General features: G+C 43.1%; 1 protein-coding gene across 5 annotated transcripts in view; it reads right to left on the bottom strand.

Annotated features, from left to right (window-relative positions):
- The window catches only part of FAM13A (family with sequence similarity 13 member A), a 296,829-nt gene that overhangs the window by 127,747 nt on the left and 146,962 nt on the right, over positions 1 to 22,120 (bottom strand). For all 5 annotated transcript variants that reach the window (XM_079771464.1, XM_079771467.1, XM_079771465.1 and 2 more), the window contains one exon: positions 6,363 to 6,526. In XM_079771464.1, coding sequence (XP_079627590.1) covers positions 6,363 to 6,526 — 164 coding nt within the window. The remainder of the gene's footprint in view (positions 1 to 6,362; positions 6,527 to 22,120) is intronic.

Below are 22,120 nucleotides of genomic sequence, written 5' to 3'. Positions count from 1 at the left end.
AATAGATCATTCCACTAAGCTCTACCAAAATCAAAAGACATTATCCTTAAGCTTTTCTCATGAAGCCACTCTAACTGTAAGAGATTCTATGAAGATTAGAAAAATTATTTTTAATATAATTATGTCTTCAATGCTAGTTTTAGACAATTATAGAAACACAGAAAAAATATTATTCATCTAAATCAGGCGTCCTCAAACTACAGCCCGCGGGCCACATGCGGGTGTTTTTGCCGTTTTGTTTTTTTACTTCAAAATAAGATATGTGCAGTGTGCATAGGAATTTGTTCATAGTTTTTTTTAAACTATAGTCCGGCCCTCCAACGATCTGAGGGACAGTGAACTGGCCCCCTGTTTAAAAAGTTTGAGGACCCCTGATCTAAATAAATAATGCCTCAAGATATAAATTAGCCAATAAGCAATAAATGATACTTAGCTCCTCTTTGGCCTCTCAAAACATCACATTTGAAAATGTGTTACTCCTCTATACTTTTTTTTTTTACTGCCACTATCTGAAGAGCAGAAAAATAATAAGCACTTGCTGATAACAATTCATAGTTCTATTACATCTCAGGAAGAAATGGAACTATGTGTAAGGATTGAAACTAAGAAGAAAAAAAAGTGATTCACTCTGGGGGAAAATACTGAACAAGGTCTAAACTCTAAAAATTCTAAGTTATCAAAAACCCAGCCAAAAACCACTTCCGAAAAGCCCTAGAAATCAACCTTTTAACCTCTTTTTGAAAAATCATAGGACATTTCATCACTCCGGAAATCTCAGTACCAATGGTTCTTTCTTGGTTTTATCTTTGTTGTTAACTGATATGATAACTGCTGAAAACCAAAATGTTTCATATGAGTGTGTCATACTAATTTTAATAAGTACAAACAGAATTTTATTTTTTGTTTCATAAAGTCAATCAAACTTACACGACCAAACAAAAATACTAGTAGATTTTGCTGAATTGTGTTTTGTTGTTGTTGTTTTTTTAGGAAAAGCCCAGCTTAATGCTTCTTGACAATTCCTTGAAAAAAGTTGGTAAGCCAAAGTAAATATTGTGTTAGAGAACAGGGGCATGACAACAGACTCAGTACACGCCTTTGTGTTTAAGACTAGGAAAACTAATACACTGTTGAAGAGAAAAGTGGCAGCTTCCCTAAAGAGAAGATTGAGAGAAAGGTGTGTGTGAGGGCAAAACATACACCATTTTTACCTATTTAAAACTTATAAATTAAGCAATATCTTGTTCCGGAAAATAACGGCAAATGAAAACACCTTTGAATGCTCATTTTTGAAATGAAGGGCTTAATAGCTATTCTGTTACGTCAAAGATATATAAAGGATTTAAAACATTTTCAGTTACATTTAATTATCTCCACTTGTCTTTTGACAATTTGTCTCACAATCTATTCCAGGTATACACAAAGTGAAAATCTCTGAATGGATACTACAGATGTGAATTGAGACAAGAAGATGAAGGCGTACCTGCTTAATGGTGGGTGGCAGGTTTGGACAAGGACCACATTGTTCCATTTAAACCTGTAAGGCTGCTGAGTGTGAAGGAGTCAGTCCTTCAAGGCTGTACTTTAAAAAACTTGGAAATTATACAAGAAATTCATAAGTGCTGGTAAGCATTTGTTTTAACTGGGATATGCTGACCAGAGGAACAAAGTGTGGCTAGAGCAACATTAGCTGGGCCGTCTCTCCGTAATCTCACTTGAGTTATCTCAGAAGTACAAATTCATTCTCTAGCCACGGCATTCTTTTCTTGTGACTTTTAGAAGCAGGAAACTTGTTTATTTTTTTCTGACTCGATGAATAAAAATAACTGATACAAACAACACATTTGAATTTTTCTTTCATTGTTTGACTTCAGGCATTCTTAGCATAATTCCTTACAAACTAATTTGGGAAGATAACGTCTACACTAGCTCGCGTTAGCCAGCCACTTGACCCTGGCTCTTAAACCAGAGAAGGAAAAGATAAAAAGGCACGGTGTTTTGTACCTGTGCCCCTCCTTCTTTTCCCAAGTGCTCCTCCCTGACCCCGGCTAGCTCTACTGACCACGCCCTTCCTTCCAGGGACAGGCTAGTCCCTTGACCTCACTGCACAACACGGGCGGGAGCCTGCTCATTCACAGAGGCTACAATGTGGATGCACCTCACTGTGCACAAGGTGCCCACCTGCCTTACGCAGGGAGTCACTACCTGGTCTCTGGATTCTGTCCTAGAGGTCCTTGTTCTGTTATCTCCTGGCCTGTATCATCAGCTTCCATCTCTCCATAAACTCAACTTGTTATGCTTACCAATGTGCGTACATTTCGTTCATTAAAGTATTAGAATACCCCAAATGAAGCAAAACCAAGGAAAACCCAATCCTTTCTGGATGGAGTCCACTCCTCTAAGCAGCAGCCTTTCCCTCCCCTCCCTCACAAAAGGCGCACGCACAAGCCACGTGTCCTCGTCCTCAGTGACGATAACGCCTTCCCGGAGGCTCTCCGTTTCCCTGGATTGTCACATGCCTCTCTGCTGCCCTCCCAGCACCTCTTACTCTTCTCTTTGATTTTTCCTTCTGCACAGTTTGCCACAGGATCTTTCGTAAAATACAATTCTGTCTCTATCATTTTCCTGCTTCCATTCCTGCAATCACTCCCCATCATGTTCAAGAGAAAAATCTAAACTCCTTAGTAAGGGGTACATGATCAGACCTATTTAGCTTCGTCTCTTAAACCACCCTTAGCTTCTCCTTCATTCTGCATTCAGACGTCCTGAATCCACTGCTGAACCTGCCGCTCTCCGGCACGTCCTCCTCACTGCCCTGCATGTCCTTGCACGCGTCTTTGTTGTTTTTTTGTTTTTGTTTTTTTTTTCTCCAGGAGCACCCTTATCTTGATTTCCCTGCCGAGTAAACTTCTACATAACCTTACTTCAAAGTCCTCTTCTTTCAGAAACCTTCTCTGATCCTAATCTCCCCAGATGGTCTGTCTCCTTCCTCTGTCCTCACACAGACCCTGTGAACTATAGCTGAAGCTTCTTAAGAAGAAGAGCACCAGAACCATATTTCCCAGTGCTTAGTACACAACAGGCACTTGGTGAATGTGCATTCAATGGTAATTATTTAATTTTTCTTTACTTGTCCTCTGTCCCCATAAATGCAGTATTTATGTCTCTCATTCTCTGAATCCCCAGCTAGCACCTAGCAAGTACTACATAACTAGATCTCAACAAAGATAAACAACTGTTGAAGGAACCAACAGGATAACTACCTCCAAACTCTCGCTCTTCCAACAGCTCTGCACGTGGTTGCAAGGTTACTTTTCCTGATCTACCAGCTTACCATCAGGGATCCCTCTCCAGCTAAAACTCTCAGTGGCATCCCATGACCTGTAGGATGAAGCCAAGTTTCCCTACCTCCGTTCTTTTGGGTAGAAATGGTCTTTCTTTGATCTTCACAGATTCTCTCCTCCTCCCACTTCTTATCTTAATTCAGGCCTTTCCTACCTATTCAAACTAAAATTGTCGTTGAGTCATGAACCTGATTTAGTTTCTCAGTGCCCCCATATATTAAAGCTAAAATGTCCTTCTTCATGGGCCTTTTCTTATTTTTTTCTAAATATCTTGCTATTGCCTCCCTCACTAGAATGTAAGGGCCAAGACTACATAAAAAAACTGTTAAGATTTAATAAATGAATTTGGCAATGTAGCAGGATACAAAGTTAACACCCAGAAATCTATGGCTTTTTAAAAATACACCAATAATGAACTTACAGAAAGAGAAATTAAAAAAACAATCTCAACTGAAACAGCTCCTAGGGCAATAGAAACTAAGGAGAAAATAAACAAATGGGACCACATCAAAATAAAAAGCTTCTGCACAGCAAAGAAACCATCAACAAAACAACAAGAAAGCCCACTGCATGGGAGAACATATTTGCCAATGCTATCTCAGATAAGGGTTTAATCTACAAAATTTATAGGGAGCTCACACAACTTAACAAAAGGAAGATAACAATCTAATAAAAAAAATGGGCAAAGGACCTAAATAGACACTTTTTGAAAGAGCACATACAGAAGCCAAAAGACATATGAAAACATGCTCAAAGTCACTAATCAACCGAGAGATGCAAATCAAAACGACAATGCGGTACCATCTAACACCTATCAGAATGGCTGTCATCAACAAATCAACAAACGACAAGTGCTGGCGAGGATGTGGAGAAAAAGAAACCCTAGTGCACTGCTGGTGGGAATGCAGACTAGTGCAGCCATTGTGGAGACCAGTATGGTGTTTCCTCAAAAAATTAAAAGTGGAACTCCCATTTGACCCAGCAATCCCACTTCTAGGAATATATCCCAAGAAAACAGAAACACCAATCAGAAAGGATATATGACCCCTATGTTCATAGCAGCACAATTTACCATAGCTAAGATTTGGAAACAGCCTAAGTGCCCATCAGCAGACGAGTGGATTAGAAAACTATGGTACATCTACACAATGGAATTCTACGCTGCTGTAAAAAAGAAGGAATTCTTACCATTTGCAACAGCATGGATGGAACTAGAGAGCATTATGCTAAGCAAAATAAGCCAGTCAGAGAAAGATAAATACCACGTGATCTCACTCATTTCTGGAATATAATGAACAACATAAACTGATGAACAAAAATAGATCCAGAGACATAGAAGCATCGAACAGACTGTACAACCTATGAGGGAAGGCAGGGGGTGAGGGGGTAAAAGATCAACCAAAGGACTTGTATGCATGCACATGAGCATAACCAATGATACATACAGTAGGGGGGTGAGGGCTTGTGCTTGGGGGAGAGGTCAATGGGGGAAAAAAGGAGACTCATGTAATACTTTAAACAATAAAGAATTTTAAAAAATCCCATTTACCAGTGCAACAAAAAAATTTAAGATACCTAGGAATAAACTTACTGGTAACTAAGGAGGTAAAAGACCTGTACTTGGAAAACTACAGGACATTGAAAAAAGAGATAGAGGAAGACATAAACAAATGGAAGAATACTGGTATACTGTGTTCATGGATTGGTAGAATCAACATCATTAAAATGTCCATACTACCCAAAGCAATCTATAGATTCAATGCAATCCCTATTAAGATACCAACAAAATATTTCACAGACCTAGAACAAACTCTCCAAAAATTCATATGGGGAAAAAAATTCTTAAGGAATAGAATGTAAGGGCCATAAACACAAAGGCCTGGTTGACTTAGTTCACTGCTGCATCCCCTGTCCTAAAGCACTTCCTAGAACCAGAGGTTAAGTGCCGGACATTGTTCAAGGAAGGAAAGACTGAATGTAAAAATAATACCAACTGGCATTCAAGGTCCTCGATGGCCTGGCCTCACTCTACTGTCCCAGCCTTACTTCCAGCTGTTTCCCAAACACCCACTGTGCCTCCTAACTAGGCCCATCTATAAGAGCCTTATCTTCATTTTCTTCCAATTTAAATTATCTTCCTCTTTTAAATTGAGCTAAAACTCCACCTCTTCTATAAGGCAATCCAAAGTGGTAATCTCACCCAGCTGGTGTGGCTCAGTGGTTGAGCATCGATCTATGAATCAGGAAGTCACGGTTCGATTCCCAGTCAGGGTACTAGCCCAGGTTGTGGGCTCGATCCCCAGGGTGGGGCACGCAGAAGGCAACTGATCAATGATTCTCTCTCATTATTGATGTTTCTAGCTCTCTCTCCCTCTCCCTTCCCCTCTGAAATCAATAAAAATATATTTAGAAAAACCAACAAAGCGGTAATCTCTTTGACTATATCATTCACCTATTTAATGCCTTAAATATCTTTTAATTCTTTAGAGCTGTCTTATAATGAAATTTTTTAAATTTCAGGAATAGGTTTTAAGTTAAAATAAAAAATTCTTAAAAGGAAATATTCTTTATGCTATGAGTAAATAAGAGTCAAACTCCAATTTATTTAATTCTTTTAAATTGCATGCTTTTTGCTTTAAGTATACCAAAGAAGTTTGCTTTGTGCAACGTAATGGTTAAAAGGAAACATTCAAAATTTGTGAGAGTTGGTTCTAGTAACAATTCTGATGTCCACTTTAACTGAAGATAATAATGACCACTGACCATACCATGAAAAGGCATCCCAAAAGTAACTCTTCCACCTTTTAACTGTGAGCCTAAGATGGTCCAGTTGATTACATAATTTGTTTTAATATTGTAATCAATACTATTAGTCAGAATATTCTCAAAACTTCAAGTCAATTTTAAATAGTTTTACTGATCTGCATCTTGTTGACCCCAGTGGTAGATAAATACAAACATACCTATACTCAGAGCAGAGAATGCAATATGTAACGTAAGTAAAAGAGACATGCCAACCTGGATACCAACTTGGCCCCACTAGCATCCTCTGCTGAATTCATGTCACCCCAGCCGGGTTTTCTACGACTTAGCCGCAGGCTGACCTGAGCAACACCATCACATCGCTCTGGCCGTGGTACTCTGTGGACCTGAAGAGATCCCTCACTCTTGGACTTTGGGATCTAGAAAATAAAATTCAAAAGAGAGAGAGAGAGAGAGGAATTAAGAAAATAAAAGACCCTTCAAATTAAGTTACTGCAGAATATTTATTATAATTTATTAATAATCTCATGGATTAACACTCTAACCTAGATATGGATTTTATAAACCTAGGAATGGAATTAAAAATACATTTAAAAATTCTTATATAGGAGAGGGCACAGTGAAGGGGAACTTCTGAACCATATATGGCCCAGACCCCTCTCTCCTGGATTCTGTTACAAATCTTCCTCAGGCCTAACACTCCTTAGAATAACCATTCTATATAATGAAAGATTCTAAGAGTATATCAGACTGCAATCTGGGTGAAGAAAATAACAAATAGAAAGAGGTAGAAAAATAAAAGATTGAAAATCACTGAAATAAAGAATGCCAATGTCAGAAAGGTATCTAGAAATATTTACTATCAACAACAAGCTACACACCAGTTTGCTAATAATTTCTATTGGAATCCTCTTAACACAAGCACCAAATACCTGGTATACTGACTTCTCATATTTGAAGTTATATGCTCCCTCCAACCTCAAGCTCTCTTATTCTAAACTGTAAAGAAAGTGAATACAACCAATATTCTTTTCCTAAAAATGTATATAAATCATGTCAGAATTTCAGGAACATTTCAAATCCTTGGATCTACTTTATTTGTTACACTGGAAACTTTTCCTCATACCTAGAACTTTTCTTATGCTGGTTTTTCCACCTGCAATGTCATCAATTCATCACTGGCCACTCATCAATTGTGTAAGATCAAACCAAACCCTAAGTTCCTTTGAAGTTGAGATAAGAATCCACTACCCAAAAAGCTTCTCCAACTACTTCAGGTCTTAACCAGCTTTCCCAACTCCGAATTCCTGCAGCACTATCTACACTTGATTACATGTCATCTGATACCTTAAGTTTAGTTCATAATTATGCTGCCTAATGTTTCTAGATTATATTACCTCAACCAGATCCTGGAGACAGAGATTACAGCCTCATGCTCTTCCTATTTCTCTTCTTCCATCCCTTTCCCCCTCTTCACTTCTCTGTGTTATTATTTTTAACATTTTTACCATAAAGTATAGCAATGTTTTGAACCCACTAATACTTATTGTCAGACAACACACATTTCAATTACAAGATATTCCCAAGTCACTTACTGGCCAAGAGGCTGGGATTATTATGTACATAAGTATATGAAAATTCATATCTCTAAGAGGATTACATAAAAATAATATATAAAAATAATTTAGCTTGCTGGCCGGTGTGACTCAGTTGGTTGGAGCATCAACCCGTGCACCAGAAGATTGTGGGTTGATTCCAGGTCAGGGCACATACCTAGGTTGCAGTTGTGATCCCAGTCAGGGGTATATGGGAGGCAACCAATTAATGTGTCTCTCTCACATTAATGTTTCTCTCTTTCTTCCCCCCGGCCTCTCTTTCTCTTCTTCCTCTCTTTCTCTCCTTCCTCCCTCTCTAAAATCTATTAAAAAAATAATTCAGCAAAGAGTTACATTTAACACAAAGCAAATACACAATAAAAGTTAGTTTTCATTAATATTGTTGTCACATAAAATCTACCCAAATCTGATGATTACCAATTAATAGTTTGGTTGCATAGCTCTATAGGGTATTCATAACTCTTGAAAACCAAGGAAAGCAAGAACATTTTTTTAGAAATTATAAACTATGTTGTTCATAGAGATATTTGCCAAGATTACTTCTAAAATAAATATTCATATTAACAGCAAGAGAATGTGAAAAGTACAAATATATGCTATTATGTAGTTTATAAAGGGACTCCTTTTGCTGTGATTATTTTTCATAAGAATAGACATGCAAAATTAATTAAAATACTGAAAAAGCAGTACAATTTCAAACTAGTGTAGCTAAAAAATTCACCTCCAGACAGTTTTCTCAATATTAAAACAAACAGTACAGCAGTTGTTTGGCTACATTTCATAGTGTTAAAATAAGGACTTGACATTTTAGGTTCAGTGAAAACTTCTGGGTTCTAAATTTAATGCAACAATTTATATAAAAGAAAACTATTCTATTTTTTTAAAATACATTTTTATTGATTTCAGGAAGGGAGAGGGGAGAGAGAGATAGAAACATCAATGATGTGAGAGAATCATTGATTGGCTGCCTCCTGCACGCCCCCCCCCCCCCCCCCCCCACTGGGGATCGAGCCCACAACCAGGGCATGTGCCCTTGACCAGAATCGAACCTGGGACTCCTCAGTCCACAGGCCAACACTCTATCCACTGAGCCAAACCAGCTAGGGCAAGGAAAAGTATTCTAAGGTAAAAAAGGTAATATGCAGCTGATTCCATTATGTCAATTTACATCAATCTAAGGGTATTTCTGTGATAATTTCTTTTGTTTTGTTAATCCTCACCCGAGGATATTTTTTCCATTGATTTTTAGAGAGAATGAAAAGGAGAGGGAGAGAGAGAAACATCGATGTGAGAGAGACACACTGATTAGTTGGTATGCGCCTTTGACTGGAATCGAACCTGGACCTTTCAGTCCATGGCCCAACGCTCTATCCACTGAGCCAAACTGGCTAGAGCTGATAACTTAATTTCTATAGAGATAACATAGAAGTGATTGTTATTAACCATGAATTTTACAATATAAACTCATTATTAATATATATCAAAGTAGTACAAAGAATTGAGCTTGTGCACAGAACCTGAAAATATCACATGAAGCTTATATTGGTATTTATGAAATTTGTTAGAAAAAAGCACCTCAGAAACTCTGAGACTATTAGAAGTGTGGGATATATACATATACTTTTAAGGGAATGTACATTTTTAAAGGTAACTAAGGAAATATTCTTGAAGATGTACCTTGAAGACTATACACTTTCACTATAGATATTACTATAGAGAAAATTAACAGTGATTTTAAAACCTGCTGTTTTTCTGATGTAATTAATTTTAGTACAAATGTGTTAACTTTGAGAAAAAGGAAGAGATCACCTATTTTACTGTATGTGGAATTGAGCTTTTCAGGAATGCGTGATCTTAGCCTTGGCCTTATAAAGCAGGCGGAGGGGGTAGCTTTATTTCCATGCTTCTGGGTGTCCATTTCAGATAGTATATCGTTTAGTGGTGAACTCTGAGGTGGTGGTGCTCAAGGCCCCTTTCATCACAGAACTCTCTGAGGAGGAGGAGCAGGACACCAGTCAGCAAGCCCCAGGGTACAGGGAACCTGTTATTACCGCGTGGCTTTCAGCAGCGGTTCTCACTTGCAGCCAATTTTGTGTGTAGGCATTTTTGGTCTTCATGGTGGGAGTGAGGGAGTGTGCTATTGGAATCCAGTGGGCGGAGGCCAGGGATGTGGCTAAATATCCTACAATACACAGGCCAGCCTACCAGGAAAAGAAGTTATTTGGTCTAAAATGTCAGTAGAGCTAAAGTTGAAAAACCCTGCTTTAGAGGGAATGGTAAGACGAAACCTGTATCGAGGCAACTCCTCCCTTCTTATACTTTTCTTCTAGCTCCATCCTCCTTTTCTTGCCATTGGCATGTTAAGATGTTACGGGTCAAGATCAACTTTAGCAGGAAAGGGTCACGCAAGGCACGTAGGCCTGCCTTGTGTAGGCGAGTGTCACTAGTGCATCATGAGGTGCAGCTAAGCTCCGATGGGCGGGGACTCCAGCTATGGCCAAAAGCCTGACTGTGATGAACAGAGTGAGTGTGTCTGGAAAGGCCACCTGCAGCCGTCCCATAATGTGTGGCTGCAGGAGGAAAATGGCCACGAGTTTGGGATTCTGACTCGGTGGCCAGCTCCCTCTTTCCACTGGAGATATTCCCTTATTCACACCACACTTTGCTTTTTATTTTAGCGATTTCTTCACGATAACTTTTACCTGAGGGTGAAAACTATAAAAGCCCCCAAACCACCTATGAAAAACATTTTGCTCAGAAGAATTCTGTGCTGGCTATTTGAGATAAGGATCTAGGCACATTCTCTCTGTGTAATTTATGTGTACAACTAAAATACTAACAATTCCAGAGATCTTAAAAAGAGTGCATTCCATGCATGTATTTGCAGGTATGGAATAGTCTGATGGAGAAGTTAAGTGATTCTAGTATTTGAGATGCCATGGGAATGGAAACAAAAGAATAACTTTTGAGAATATAAAATTAGGAAATATTCTCTTAGATGCTGTAATAAATAAACATTTAGGGAGTATTTACTCCAAGCTAGGCATGTTTTCAAGAGATTTACATAAATTAATTCTCACAGCAACCCAAAGAGACAGGGACTATTACCATTTCACAGATGAGAAAACTGAGGGATAAAGAGTTTGAGTTATTTGTCCCAGTGATTAAGTGGCAGAGTTACAATTACAATCCAGATAACCAACCCTCAGTACCTGTGCTTACCACTAGTCTCTATATTTGGTTTCAGGTTAAGTATTAGAATTGCAAGAAAATACAATTTTGGATAAAAGTCACATTACAGCCCATAATGCAACCCATTTTCTGCATTCTCTCTTTTTGTTTGCATTAATCGTTAAAATTTTCCTTAAATTTATTTCTCTGGTGTCTGCTAAACCATTCTAGTAAAATAATCTGAGGGGGGAAATCAGATATGAGGTGAAAACTATATGGAAAATGTGTTTATCATACTTTTATTATTAATAGGCAAAAATGTAAGCATTCTAAATAGCCAAATTACCACAATGGGTAGTTTTGGCACCTCTATATGATGAAGGATTATTCAGCCATTAAAATGTCTATAAGGTTTTTAATGAGACTGTGAAATCATTTTGCCAAGACATATAATATGGTTTGAGCTCAGTTGGCAATAAAAATGCATACAGATAGCTATATTCCTTCAATATAATTCGGATCATCCCCATTCTTCAAACTGACATGAATAAAGTTCAAAGGCCAACACCCAAATTCTGTTATGGTCAATACTACAAATGTTTTAAGATGATCTCAGCTTTAAAAATCGAACAAAGAATCCAGCACCTGAAAATATATCGGTGATAGGAGGCTCTCATTTCCCCCGATACCTGAATGTGACTAAAAATTAAAAAAAAAGTCATAAAAAATAACGTGCCCTGACTTCATCTTTATCCATATAAGCCTGTCATGTGAGGGCACAACAGTAAGCCTTGGCTGCTGGCCCTCTGTCTCATGCGCGGGCGCAGGCAGGCGCCGTCTGCCCTGCAGCAGTAGAACACGGGAATGGCAGGTGCATCCGAGGCAGGAGGGGCTGTTTTCTGGCCGGGGACCTGTAACTCGTGGCTCTCTTTCCTTTGTGTAGGTGAGGTGTGTTTCCCACTTATTGCGTTTCTTCCCAGAAAAGTAATGTGCACATGGATCAACTGCAGGAAAATTTATTATAATAATTTACTATCCTATCTAATAAAACAGTAATATGCAAATTGACCGCACCTTCGCTACACCTATAAGCCACGCCCACCAGCCACGCCCACCAGCCACGCCCACCAGCCAACCAGGAGCAAATATACACGTTAAACCAGCAAAGATGGCCGGGGAAAGGGCAGCACCCATGCCAGTGAGATCCAAGCCATGATGGTGGACTGGGGCAGGCGGTTAGCTCCGGCTGCCCAGGTCCGCCATCACCTATCGCGGACTCGGGCAGGCGGCTGCAGGGGTTAAGGCCCGCAGCCGGCTGCCCGGGTCGCCATCACCGATCGGGGACGAGGACCCGGGCAGGCGGCTGCAGGGCCTTAACCCCTGCAGCCGCCTGCCTGGGTCCGCCATCACCAATCGGGGACGCGGACCCGGGTTAAGGCCCTGCAGGGGTTAAGGCCCTGCAGCTGCCTGCCCGGGTCCGCCATCACCGATCGCGGACGCGGACCCGGGTTAAGGCCCTGCAGGGGGTTAACCCCTGCAGCCGCCTGCCCGGGTCCGCCATCACCAATCGCGGAGGCGGACCCGGGTTAAGGCCCTGCAGGGGGTTAACCCCTGCAGCCGCCTGCCCGGGTCCGCCATCACCGATGGGGGACGCGGACCCGGGCAGGCGGCTGCAGGGCCTTAACCCCTGCAGCCGCCTGCCCGGGTCCGCCATCACGGATGGGGGACGCGGACCCGGGCAGCCGGCTGCGGGGCCTTAACCCCTGCAGCCGCCTGCCTGGGTCCGCCATCACCAATCGGGGACGCGGACCCGGGTTAAGGCCCTGCAGGGGGTTAACCCCTGCAGCCGCCTGCCCGGGTCCGCCATCACCGATCGCGGACGCGGACCCGGGTTAAGGCCCTGCAGGGGGTTAACCCCTGCAGCCGCCTGCCCAGGTCCGCCATCACCGATCGCGGACGCGGACCCGGGTTAAGGCCCTGCAGGGGTTAAGGCCCTGCAGCCGCCTGCCCGGGTCCGCCATCACTGATGGGGGACGCGGACCCGGGCAGGCGGCTGCAGGGCCTTAACCCCTGCAGCCGCCTGCCCGGGTCTGCCATCACCGATCGCGGACCTGGGCAGGCGCCATCACCGATCACGGAGCTGGGCAGGCGGCGTGGGTTAACGCCCGCAGCCGGCTGCCCAGGTCCACGATCTCAGATCACGGACCAAGACAGCTGCCTGCCCAGGTCCATCACTGATCTCAGAGCTGGGCAGGCGGCGTGGGTTAAGGCCTGCAGCCGCCTGCCCAGGTCCACGATCAGGGATCACGGACCAGGGCAGGCGGCGTGGGTTAACGCCCGCAGCCGGCTGCCCAGGTCCACGATCTCAGATCACGGACCAGGACAGCTGCCTGCCCAGGTCCATCACTGATCTCAGAGCTGGGCAGGCGGTGTGGGTTAAGGCCTGCAGCCGCCTGCCCAGGTCCGCCATCACCGATCATGGACCAGGGCTGGCGGTGTGGGTTAAGGCCTGCAGCCACCTGCCCAGGTCCACGATCAGGGATCACGGACCAGGGCAGGCAGCGTGGGTTAACGCCCGCAGCCGGCTGCCCAGGTCCGCCATCACCGATCACGGACCAGGACAGCTGCCTGCCCAGGTCCATCACTGATCTCAGAGCTGGGCGGGCAGTGTGGGTTAACGCCCGCAGCCGGCTGCCCAGGTCCACCATCACCGATCATGGACCAGGGCAGGCGGCGTGGGTTAAGGCCCGCAGCCGGCTGCCCAGGTCCACGATCACCGATCATGGACCAGGGCAGGCGGTGTGGGTTAAGGCCTGCAGCCGGCTGCCCAGGTCCGCCATCACCAATTATGGACCAGGGCAGGCAGTGTGGGTTAAGGCCTGCAGCCGCCTGCCCAGGTCCACGATCAGGGATCACGGACCAGGGAAGGCGGCGTGGGTTAGCGCCCGTAGCTGCCTGCCCAGGTCCACCATCACCGATCTCGGACGAGGGCAGGCAGCGTGGGTTAGCGCCCACAGCCGCCTGACCAGGTCCTGGATAAGGGCTTCGAGTCAGCCATCGCCAGTGGCAGCTGACTCAAAGCCCCTATCAGGGATCATGGACCAGGTCAGGCAGCGTGGGTTAAAGCCCACAGCCGGCTGCCCAGGTCCGTGATCATCGATCTCAGAGCAGGGCAGGCGGCGTGGGTTAATGCCTGCAGCAGGCTGCCCAGGTCCACGATCATGGATCACGGACCATGGCAGGCGGCATGGGTTAGCACCCGCAGACGCCTGCCCAGGTCCCGGATCACGGATCCAGGTGGCGTGGATTAGCACCCACAGCCGCCTGACCAAGTCCCCGATAGGGACTTGGAGTCTAGCATAAGGAAAAGAATAGTCAGCAAAAGCAGGAGACAAGGTTTCATAAGTTCTCCCCCAGGTCACCACTGTTCTCTTATACATTTTAATTATCCCAGACTTTGCCTGATGGGATTTGATTTGAATTATGCCTGATAGAGATTACATGACATGAATTGTAGGCTCATTCTTTCTTTTTGTGGTTGCCTGACTGAGAAAGGCCTTGGAATGAGAGAAGGCACTTTTATTTTCCTTTTTCATTCTTTAGAGGCTGAGGAATTACAGTTATATGAAGAACTTAGTGAGAGAATGAAAGTCTCATGCTGTATTATTCTGTAAGTTTTATCATGTGGACTATCAAAAACTTGGTGGGATCCTTTTCAAGAGGTGTTACAAAAATTATGTTGAAATTAACATTCAAGAGTAAAAGGAGAGAAGTGAGTGGTGGGTAAAGGAAAGAACTTTGTCCTAGAAACCAAATAGAAGCCACATAAACCTTCAGATTCTTACTCTTTGTGCTTTGGAGGTATCCTATCTAATAAAAGAGTAATATACAGATTGATCATCACTGCAACACACAATATAGCTGTCCCCATGTGGTCAAAGATCCTGCCCCCATGTGGACACAGATGGCCACCACAAGATGGCCAGCAGGAGAGGGCAGTTGGGAGGCACCCAGCCTGCAAGGGAGGGCAGTTGAGAAGGACTAGGCCTGCAAGGGAGGGCAGTTGGAAGTGATCAACCCTGCAGGAGAGGGCAGTTAGGGGTGACCAGGCCGGCAGAGGAGGGAAGTTGGGGGCAAACAGGCTGGCAGCAGAGTGGTTAGGGGCAATCAGGAAGGCAGGCAGGCAAGCAGTTGGGAGCCAGCAGTCCTGGATTGTGAGAGGGATGTTCGACTGCCCGTTTAGGCCCGATCCCATCGGGCCTAAACGGGCAGTCGGACATCCCTTGAGGGGTCCCATATTGGAGAGGGTACAGGCTGGGCTGAGGGACAACCCCCCTCCGTGCACGAATTTCGTGCACCGGGCCTCTAGTGCTATTATAAAATAGTAAGTAATAATTTTTAAAATTATTATTATTAAGACAATTTTAAAAGCTTAAGTATAACAAACTAATGTTTTGGTCTTAGAAGTCACCCTAAGCACTGGTCAGTTACTGTGCTTGCATTTTGAAATGACAAAAATCTGTTCTTTTCATCATCAAAGTACTTTGAGAGATGATTAGAATAGGGCAAAAATTTATATTCAAGGCTCATATGATGAAGAAAGATTGTGATAGAAAGAAGAAAGCAGAGACGTTAATTTTTAACATTTAGACTTTCTAAATAAAGTTCATTAGACATCCTCATATGCTTGACCTTTTCTCTCCTCTACTTGTCATTTGTATGGAAGAGGGCAAAGCCTCTTGCTTCCCTTCATACTCATTAAACTCATAATCTTCATAAGAAGAAATGGTGAAATAACAAAGTACCAAAAAAGAGACGTTTAGCTCTCATAGTTTTTTAAAGGTAAGCCTTTCTAGCTTAAAACTTTAAAAAACCCTCTAACTCAGGCCCAGACAGAGTGGCTCAATGGTTGAGCATGGACCTATGAACCAGGAGGTCACAGTTCAATTCCTGATCAATGATTCTCTCTCATCATTGATGTTTCTATCTCTCTTTTCCTCTCCCTTTCTGAAATAAATAATTTGAGCAATCTATTATGTGCTAGCCACAGTGCTAATCAATGCTCCAGGTTTTGTTTTGTTTTTCTGAGAAAATTATTAACATGATTTGGGGAATTTTGGAATTAGTTTTTTGCACATACCTTTCTCTTTCTCACTCTTATTTTTTTTTCCTCATAAAAATGGGTCAATGTTAAAGTTATAACTTATTAAGATCTCATCATTTAAAAAAATATATATTTTATTGATTTTTTACAGAGAGGAAGGGAGAGGGATAGAGAGTTAGAAACATCGATGAGAGAGAAACATCAATCAGCTGCCTCCTGCACAACCCCCCACTGGGGATGTGCCCGCAACCAAGGTACATGCCCTTGACCAGAATCGAACCTGGGACCCTTCAGTCCGCAGGCCGATGCTCTATCCACTGAGCCAAACCAGTTAGGGCTAAGATCTCATTTTAATCTAAGTGTGAGTGAATCTGTATGTTAGGATAAAGTCAGTTTACTGGTAACTTAGTCTGCTAGAAAAATTACTCATATGTGAAAAGAAAGAAAATACACAATTTAAAAAAAGTTCATCTTGAAATATACTGGTAAGCTATGAAACCAATACAGGTTCACAGTGTGGCCCAAGCAACTAACAAGCCCCTCAGCATTTGGTTTTTCTCCACTCTTGCCTTCCCACGTCCTCTACAAAAGTGGGTGCCAGCACAGCAGAAATTTTGATTTGTTTTGTTAATTGCTGTAGCCCTGTATTCTAGAACAGCACCTAGCAAACAGCAGGCAACCATTAAACATTTGTATAATGAATGATAGAATGACAGAACTAAATTATATCATCTACCTTCCTCGCAGAAACACTGAAATGTTAATAAATTATCAGTTGATACCATAAAAAACATTAATTCTATGTGTATTATTCTTATTTTAGAACTTTTAAAATATTCAGTTGCAGAATGTGTAAGTCTGTTTGAAAAATAGCTATGGCATAGAAATTGAAAGAATTTAAATTTAAAGAGTATAGGAATTATTATTTTTAAAAAATATATTTTTATTGATTTCAGAGAGGAAGGGAGAGGGAGAGAGAGATCAAAACATCAATGATGGGAGAGAATCATCGCTCAGCTGCCTCCTGCATGCCATCTACTGGGGATCAAGCCTGCAACTCGAGCATGTGCCCTTGACTGGAATCAAACCCGGGACCCTTCAGTCTGCAGGCCGATGCTCTATCCACTGAGCCAAACTGGCTAAAGCTAAAGAGTATAGGAATTATTAATGCAAGACCAGGTACAAGAAATGACATTTACTAGGACTTTGCGGCCCCAAGTAGAGCCATCTGTCCTGGGACTTGGGCTCAAGAAAGTCTCACCTTTTAAAAGATGTTCAGCGATAAATCTGTACATGGCAGCAAGGTGAGGCCTGTTATGTGAATATCCACACAGTTCCAACTGCTATTTTACAGTTATGCATTTGAGTCCCTGACTTCAGGAAACAATTCAGGCAAAAAGTCACTGTGTAAACTGAGCAGTTTAGGAATTTAGAAATAAAACTTTCACAAGTTTTCTTTCTATTTTTTTTCAAAGATGGTGGAGTAGGTGGAAGCTGCATTCACCTCCTCCCATGACCTTAACAAAATTACAACTAAATTATAGAACAATCAACCTGGATAACCATCTGAAGACTAGCTGAACAGAAGTCCTATGACTAAGGATATATGGAAGAAGCCACAAGGAGACTAGTAGGAGGGGCAGAGATGCAAAACTGGCTGGCCCTGCACCCACATATGGCGGTTGAGAATCCAGAGGGATAACTCAGCTGCAGAGGCACCCCCTGAGGAGGACCAAGGGGTTTCAACCCTACGCCAGGTTTCCCAGCTTGGAGGACCAGTGCCAAGAAGAGGGGCCCACATAGTATCCGGTTGGAAAATCTGCAGGGATTCTATCTGCCCAGGTAAGAAGGAAGGCTGCTGCAAGCCCAGAAACCCTCTAAGAGGGCAATGCACAAAATCTCACTTGCGGGCACCCACCCTGGGTCCCAACAGAGGAACAGCAGCTGGGAGGTTGTGGCTTTGGGGAACGGGCTTGAGGGACGGCTGCCAATATCCACTGTATTGACCTCTGCTGTGCCACCCAGGGATGCCATCTTTCCTGGGTTGAGCACTACCCCACAAAACATTAGCCCGGAGAGCTAGACTAGCCCGGCTCTGATGACTCTCAGAGGCCCTGCCCTACCCAACTTGCACACGGCTGGGCTTGAACGCTGCCAGGGCCAACCAGCCTGGGCCTGCATTGCAGTCTTTCTAAAAAACTCTTGAGGAATTCCAGGCAACCTTGGCGGTGCCAGAGACACGCAGGGAGAGACTGAATTGTGTGGCTTTAGGATGAGGGCTATTTTCTCTACGTGCCAAACCAGCACCACCGCTCCTGTGGTGGGCCCTGCAGCAATAGCCTGGGGGCTGCACTAGCTCCACCCTGGCCTCTCTGATGGCCCCCCTTCCACCGGGAATGGCTCTGGGCTCTGCTGCCGCTGGCCAACTTGAGCCTGTGTTGCAGTCTTTCTTTTTTTTAAAGCTATCTTTTAAAAATATATTTTTATTGATTTCAGAGAGGAAGGGAGAGGGAGAGATAGAAACATTAATGATGAGAGAGAATAATTGATCGGCTGCCTCCTGCATGCCCCCTACTGGGGATCGAGCCCACAAACCGGGCATGTGCCCTTGAGCGGAATAGAACTTGGGACCCTTCAGTCGGCAGGCCGACGCTCTATCCACTGAGCCTCACCAGCTATGGCTGTTGCAGTCTTTCTTAAAAAAACTTTCCAGGAATGCCAGGCAAGCTCAGGAGGGTGCCAGACACACACACACACACACACACACACACACACACACACAGAGACTAAGTTGTTTGAGTTTAGGGTGAAGGCTGTTTCCTGCACTCCGTGTGGGCACCACAGTTCCTGTGCTCAGCTCTCCCTCCATACGACCAAATCTTAAGATTCCCTGAGACCCTGCCACAGCCCACACCCCCGCACTTCCCTCCACAAAGGTTCACAGGCCCCAGACAGTTAATGGCTGGACTCAGTGTACCTTGAGACTTTTGTCGAATGGCCTCAAACCCAGCACTGACAATGAGTTTGAATCTCTATTCAAACACCACTTGCCCCTAGGTGGTGACTCCCTGAGACCCTGAGTCATGCAACTCACCTACTGCTAGAGGCTATTTCAGTGGCTGAACCTAAAAGGCAGCTGGCAGGAGGCAGTGGGTCTTAGGGTGCCTTGGGGCTCTTGATGACCTGCCCCAAGCCTGGAACAGGTGGGAGCCAGCATTGGTCTGCCGCTGGGCCCCTCCCACACCCCCGGCACAGACAGCTACCACACCAACTGTGAATCACTTCGCAGCTATTACCAGGTAGCCCAGGGCTGCTCTCAGGCAGCACATGATATTCCACCTGCACAGGAGTCCCTGCCAAGAGGCACCAGAACCAACACTCCCAGTGGCTGGCTTCAGACCCCAACAGAGCACGACCTAATCAGCTCCACGAGCAGCACATACAAAAACGGTCTAGGCAGGCACCAGACCCTGCTGAGGTGAACTATGCTTTCTGGGGTCAGCCCCTGTACAGCTTGTAAACTGGTTGTGGCCCATCTTCACAGCCAGCCAGCCTGAGGGTCAACTCCACCTATGAAGATTCCAAAAGCAATCAAGGCTCAATTACAACAGAAGGCACACATAATCCACACCAAGCACACTCTGGGAGCACCCAGCTCAGGTCAACGGGGAGACTACACCACTGGGCTTTACAGAACACCTACTATACCAGGCCACCCTACCAAGACTAGGAGGCATACCCAATGCTCAGAAACAAATGAAGAGGCAGCCAAAATGGGGAGACAGAGAAACAGACCCCAAATGAACGAACAGAAGAAATCTCCAGAAAAAGGATGAGATAAAATGGAGGCAAGCTATAGAGTTCAACAAAATGGTTATAAGGATGCTCAAGGAACTCAGTGAGAACTTCAACAGCATAAAAATGGACATAGAAACCATAAAAAAGAACCAGCCAGAAATGTAGAATAAATAACTGAAATGAAGAATACACTAGAAGGGCCTTGGCTGGTGTGGCTCAGTTGGTTAGGTATCATCCCATGCACCAAAAGATTGCTAATTCGATTCCCAGTCAGGGCACATGCCCAGGTTGTGGGCTCGATCCCCAGTAGGGGGCATGCAGGAAGCAGCAATCGATGTTCCCTCTCACATAGATTTCTCTCTCTCTCTCTCTCTCTCTCTCTCTCTCTCTCTCTCTCTCTCTCTCTCTCTTCTCCTTTCCCTTCCACTCTCTAAAAATTAAGTTAAAAAAGAATACACTAGAAGGAATCAACAGTAGAATCAATAGCAGATTAGATGAAGCAAAGGACTGAATCAGTTATTTTGAAGACAAGGTAGCAGAAAATACCCAATTAGAGCAGAAAAGAAAAGAATTAAAAACTGAGGCTAGTTCAAGGGACCTCTGGGACAACATCTGGTGTAATAATCTCTGCATCATAAGTGTGCCAGAAGGAGGAGATAGAGAACAAAGGGTTGAGAAACATTTGAAGAAATGACTGAACACTCTCCTAACATGGTAAAGGATATAGACATATAAGTCCAGGAAGCACAGAGCGTTCCAAAGGAGATAAACCCAAAGAGGCCCACACCAAGACACATCATAATTAAAATATCAAAGGTTAAAGACAAAAAAACAACCAAGAATCTTAAAAAGAGCCAGAGAAAGACAGTTACCTACAAGTAGCTCTCATAAGACTGTCAGCTGATTTCTTGACTGGAATTGGCATGAAATAGTCAAAATTATAAAAAGCAAAGACCTATATCCAGGACTACACTATCCAGCAAGGCTATCATTTAAACTGAAGGAGAAATAAAGAGCTACCCAGACCAAAAAAAGGAACAAAAACCAGTATTACAAGAAATGCTAAAGAGACTTAAGAAGGAAAAAAACAAAACACATAAATATTAACAATTAAATGAAAATAACTACCGTATTTTCCGGCATATAAGATGACTTTTTAACCCAGGAAAATCTTCTCAAAAGTTGGGGGTCGTCTTATACGCTGGGGTGTCATCTTATAGGGCGGGTATACCCCAAACTCTATATTTTAACTGGAAAAGTTGGGGGTCGTCTTATACGCCCAGTCATCTTATACACCGGAAAATACGGTACATACCTATCGATAATCACTTTAAATATGAACGGACAAAATGCTCCAATAAAAAACACACAGGGTGGCCAGCTGGTGTAGCTCGGTGGTTGAGCGTTGACCTATGGACCAGATGTCACAGTTTGATTCCTGGTCAGGGCACATGCCTGGGTTGTGGGCTCTATCCCCAGTAGGGACATGCAGGAGGCAGCTGATCAATGATTGTCTCTCATCACTGATGTTTCTATCTCTCTCTCCCTCTCTGAAATCAATAAAAATATATATTTAAAAAAAACAGGGTGGCTGAATTGATGAGAAAACAAGACCCTTTATATGCTATCTACAAAATACTTCAGATCAAAAGACACACACAAACTGAAAATAAAGGGATGAAAAAAAATATGTCATGCAAATGGAACGAAAAAAACAACTGAGAAAGCAATACTTATATCAGACAAAATAGACTTTAAAACAAAGAGTATAATAAGAGACAAACAAGGATATTACATAATGATAAATCAATCCAACAAAAGGATATAACCCTTGTAAACATTTATGTACCCAGCATGGGAGCACCTAAATATATAAAGCAAAAATCTTGATAGACATAAAGGGAGAGGTCAATAGTAATACCATCATAGTGGGAAACTTTAACACCCCATCATCATCAATAGATAGATCTTCCAGAAAGGAAACAGTAGCCTTAAATGACACATTAGACCAGATGGATTCAATTGTTATTTTTAGAGCATTTAATCCCAAAGCAACAGAATATACATTATTTTCAAGTGCACATGGAATATTTTCCAGGACAGACCACATGGTAGGACCCAAAACAAATCTCAAGAAATGTATAAAGACTGAAATCATATCAAGTATCTTCTCCAACCACACTGCTATGAAACTAGAAATCAATCACACATACAAGAAACCAACCCTGAAAAACACACAAACACATGGAGGCTAAATAACATGTTACTAAACAATGAATGTTAAAAAAAAAATAAAAGGAAAAAATCAAAAGATACTTTGAGAC

The sequence above is a fragment of the Cnephaeus nilssonii genome, assembly GCF_951640355.1.
Source record: "Cnephaeus nilssonii genome assembly, chromosome: 1".
NCBI classification, from domain to species: Eukaryota; Metazoa; Chordata; class Mammalia; order Chiroptera; family Vespertilionidae; genus Cnephaeus; species Cnephaeus nilssonii.
This window is presented reverse-complemented; position numbering and strand designations above follow the sequence as displayed.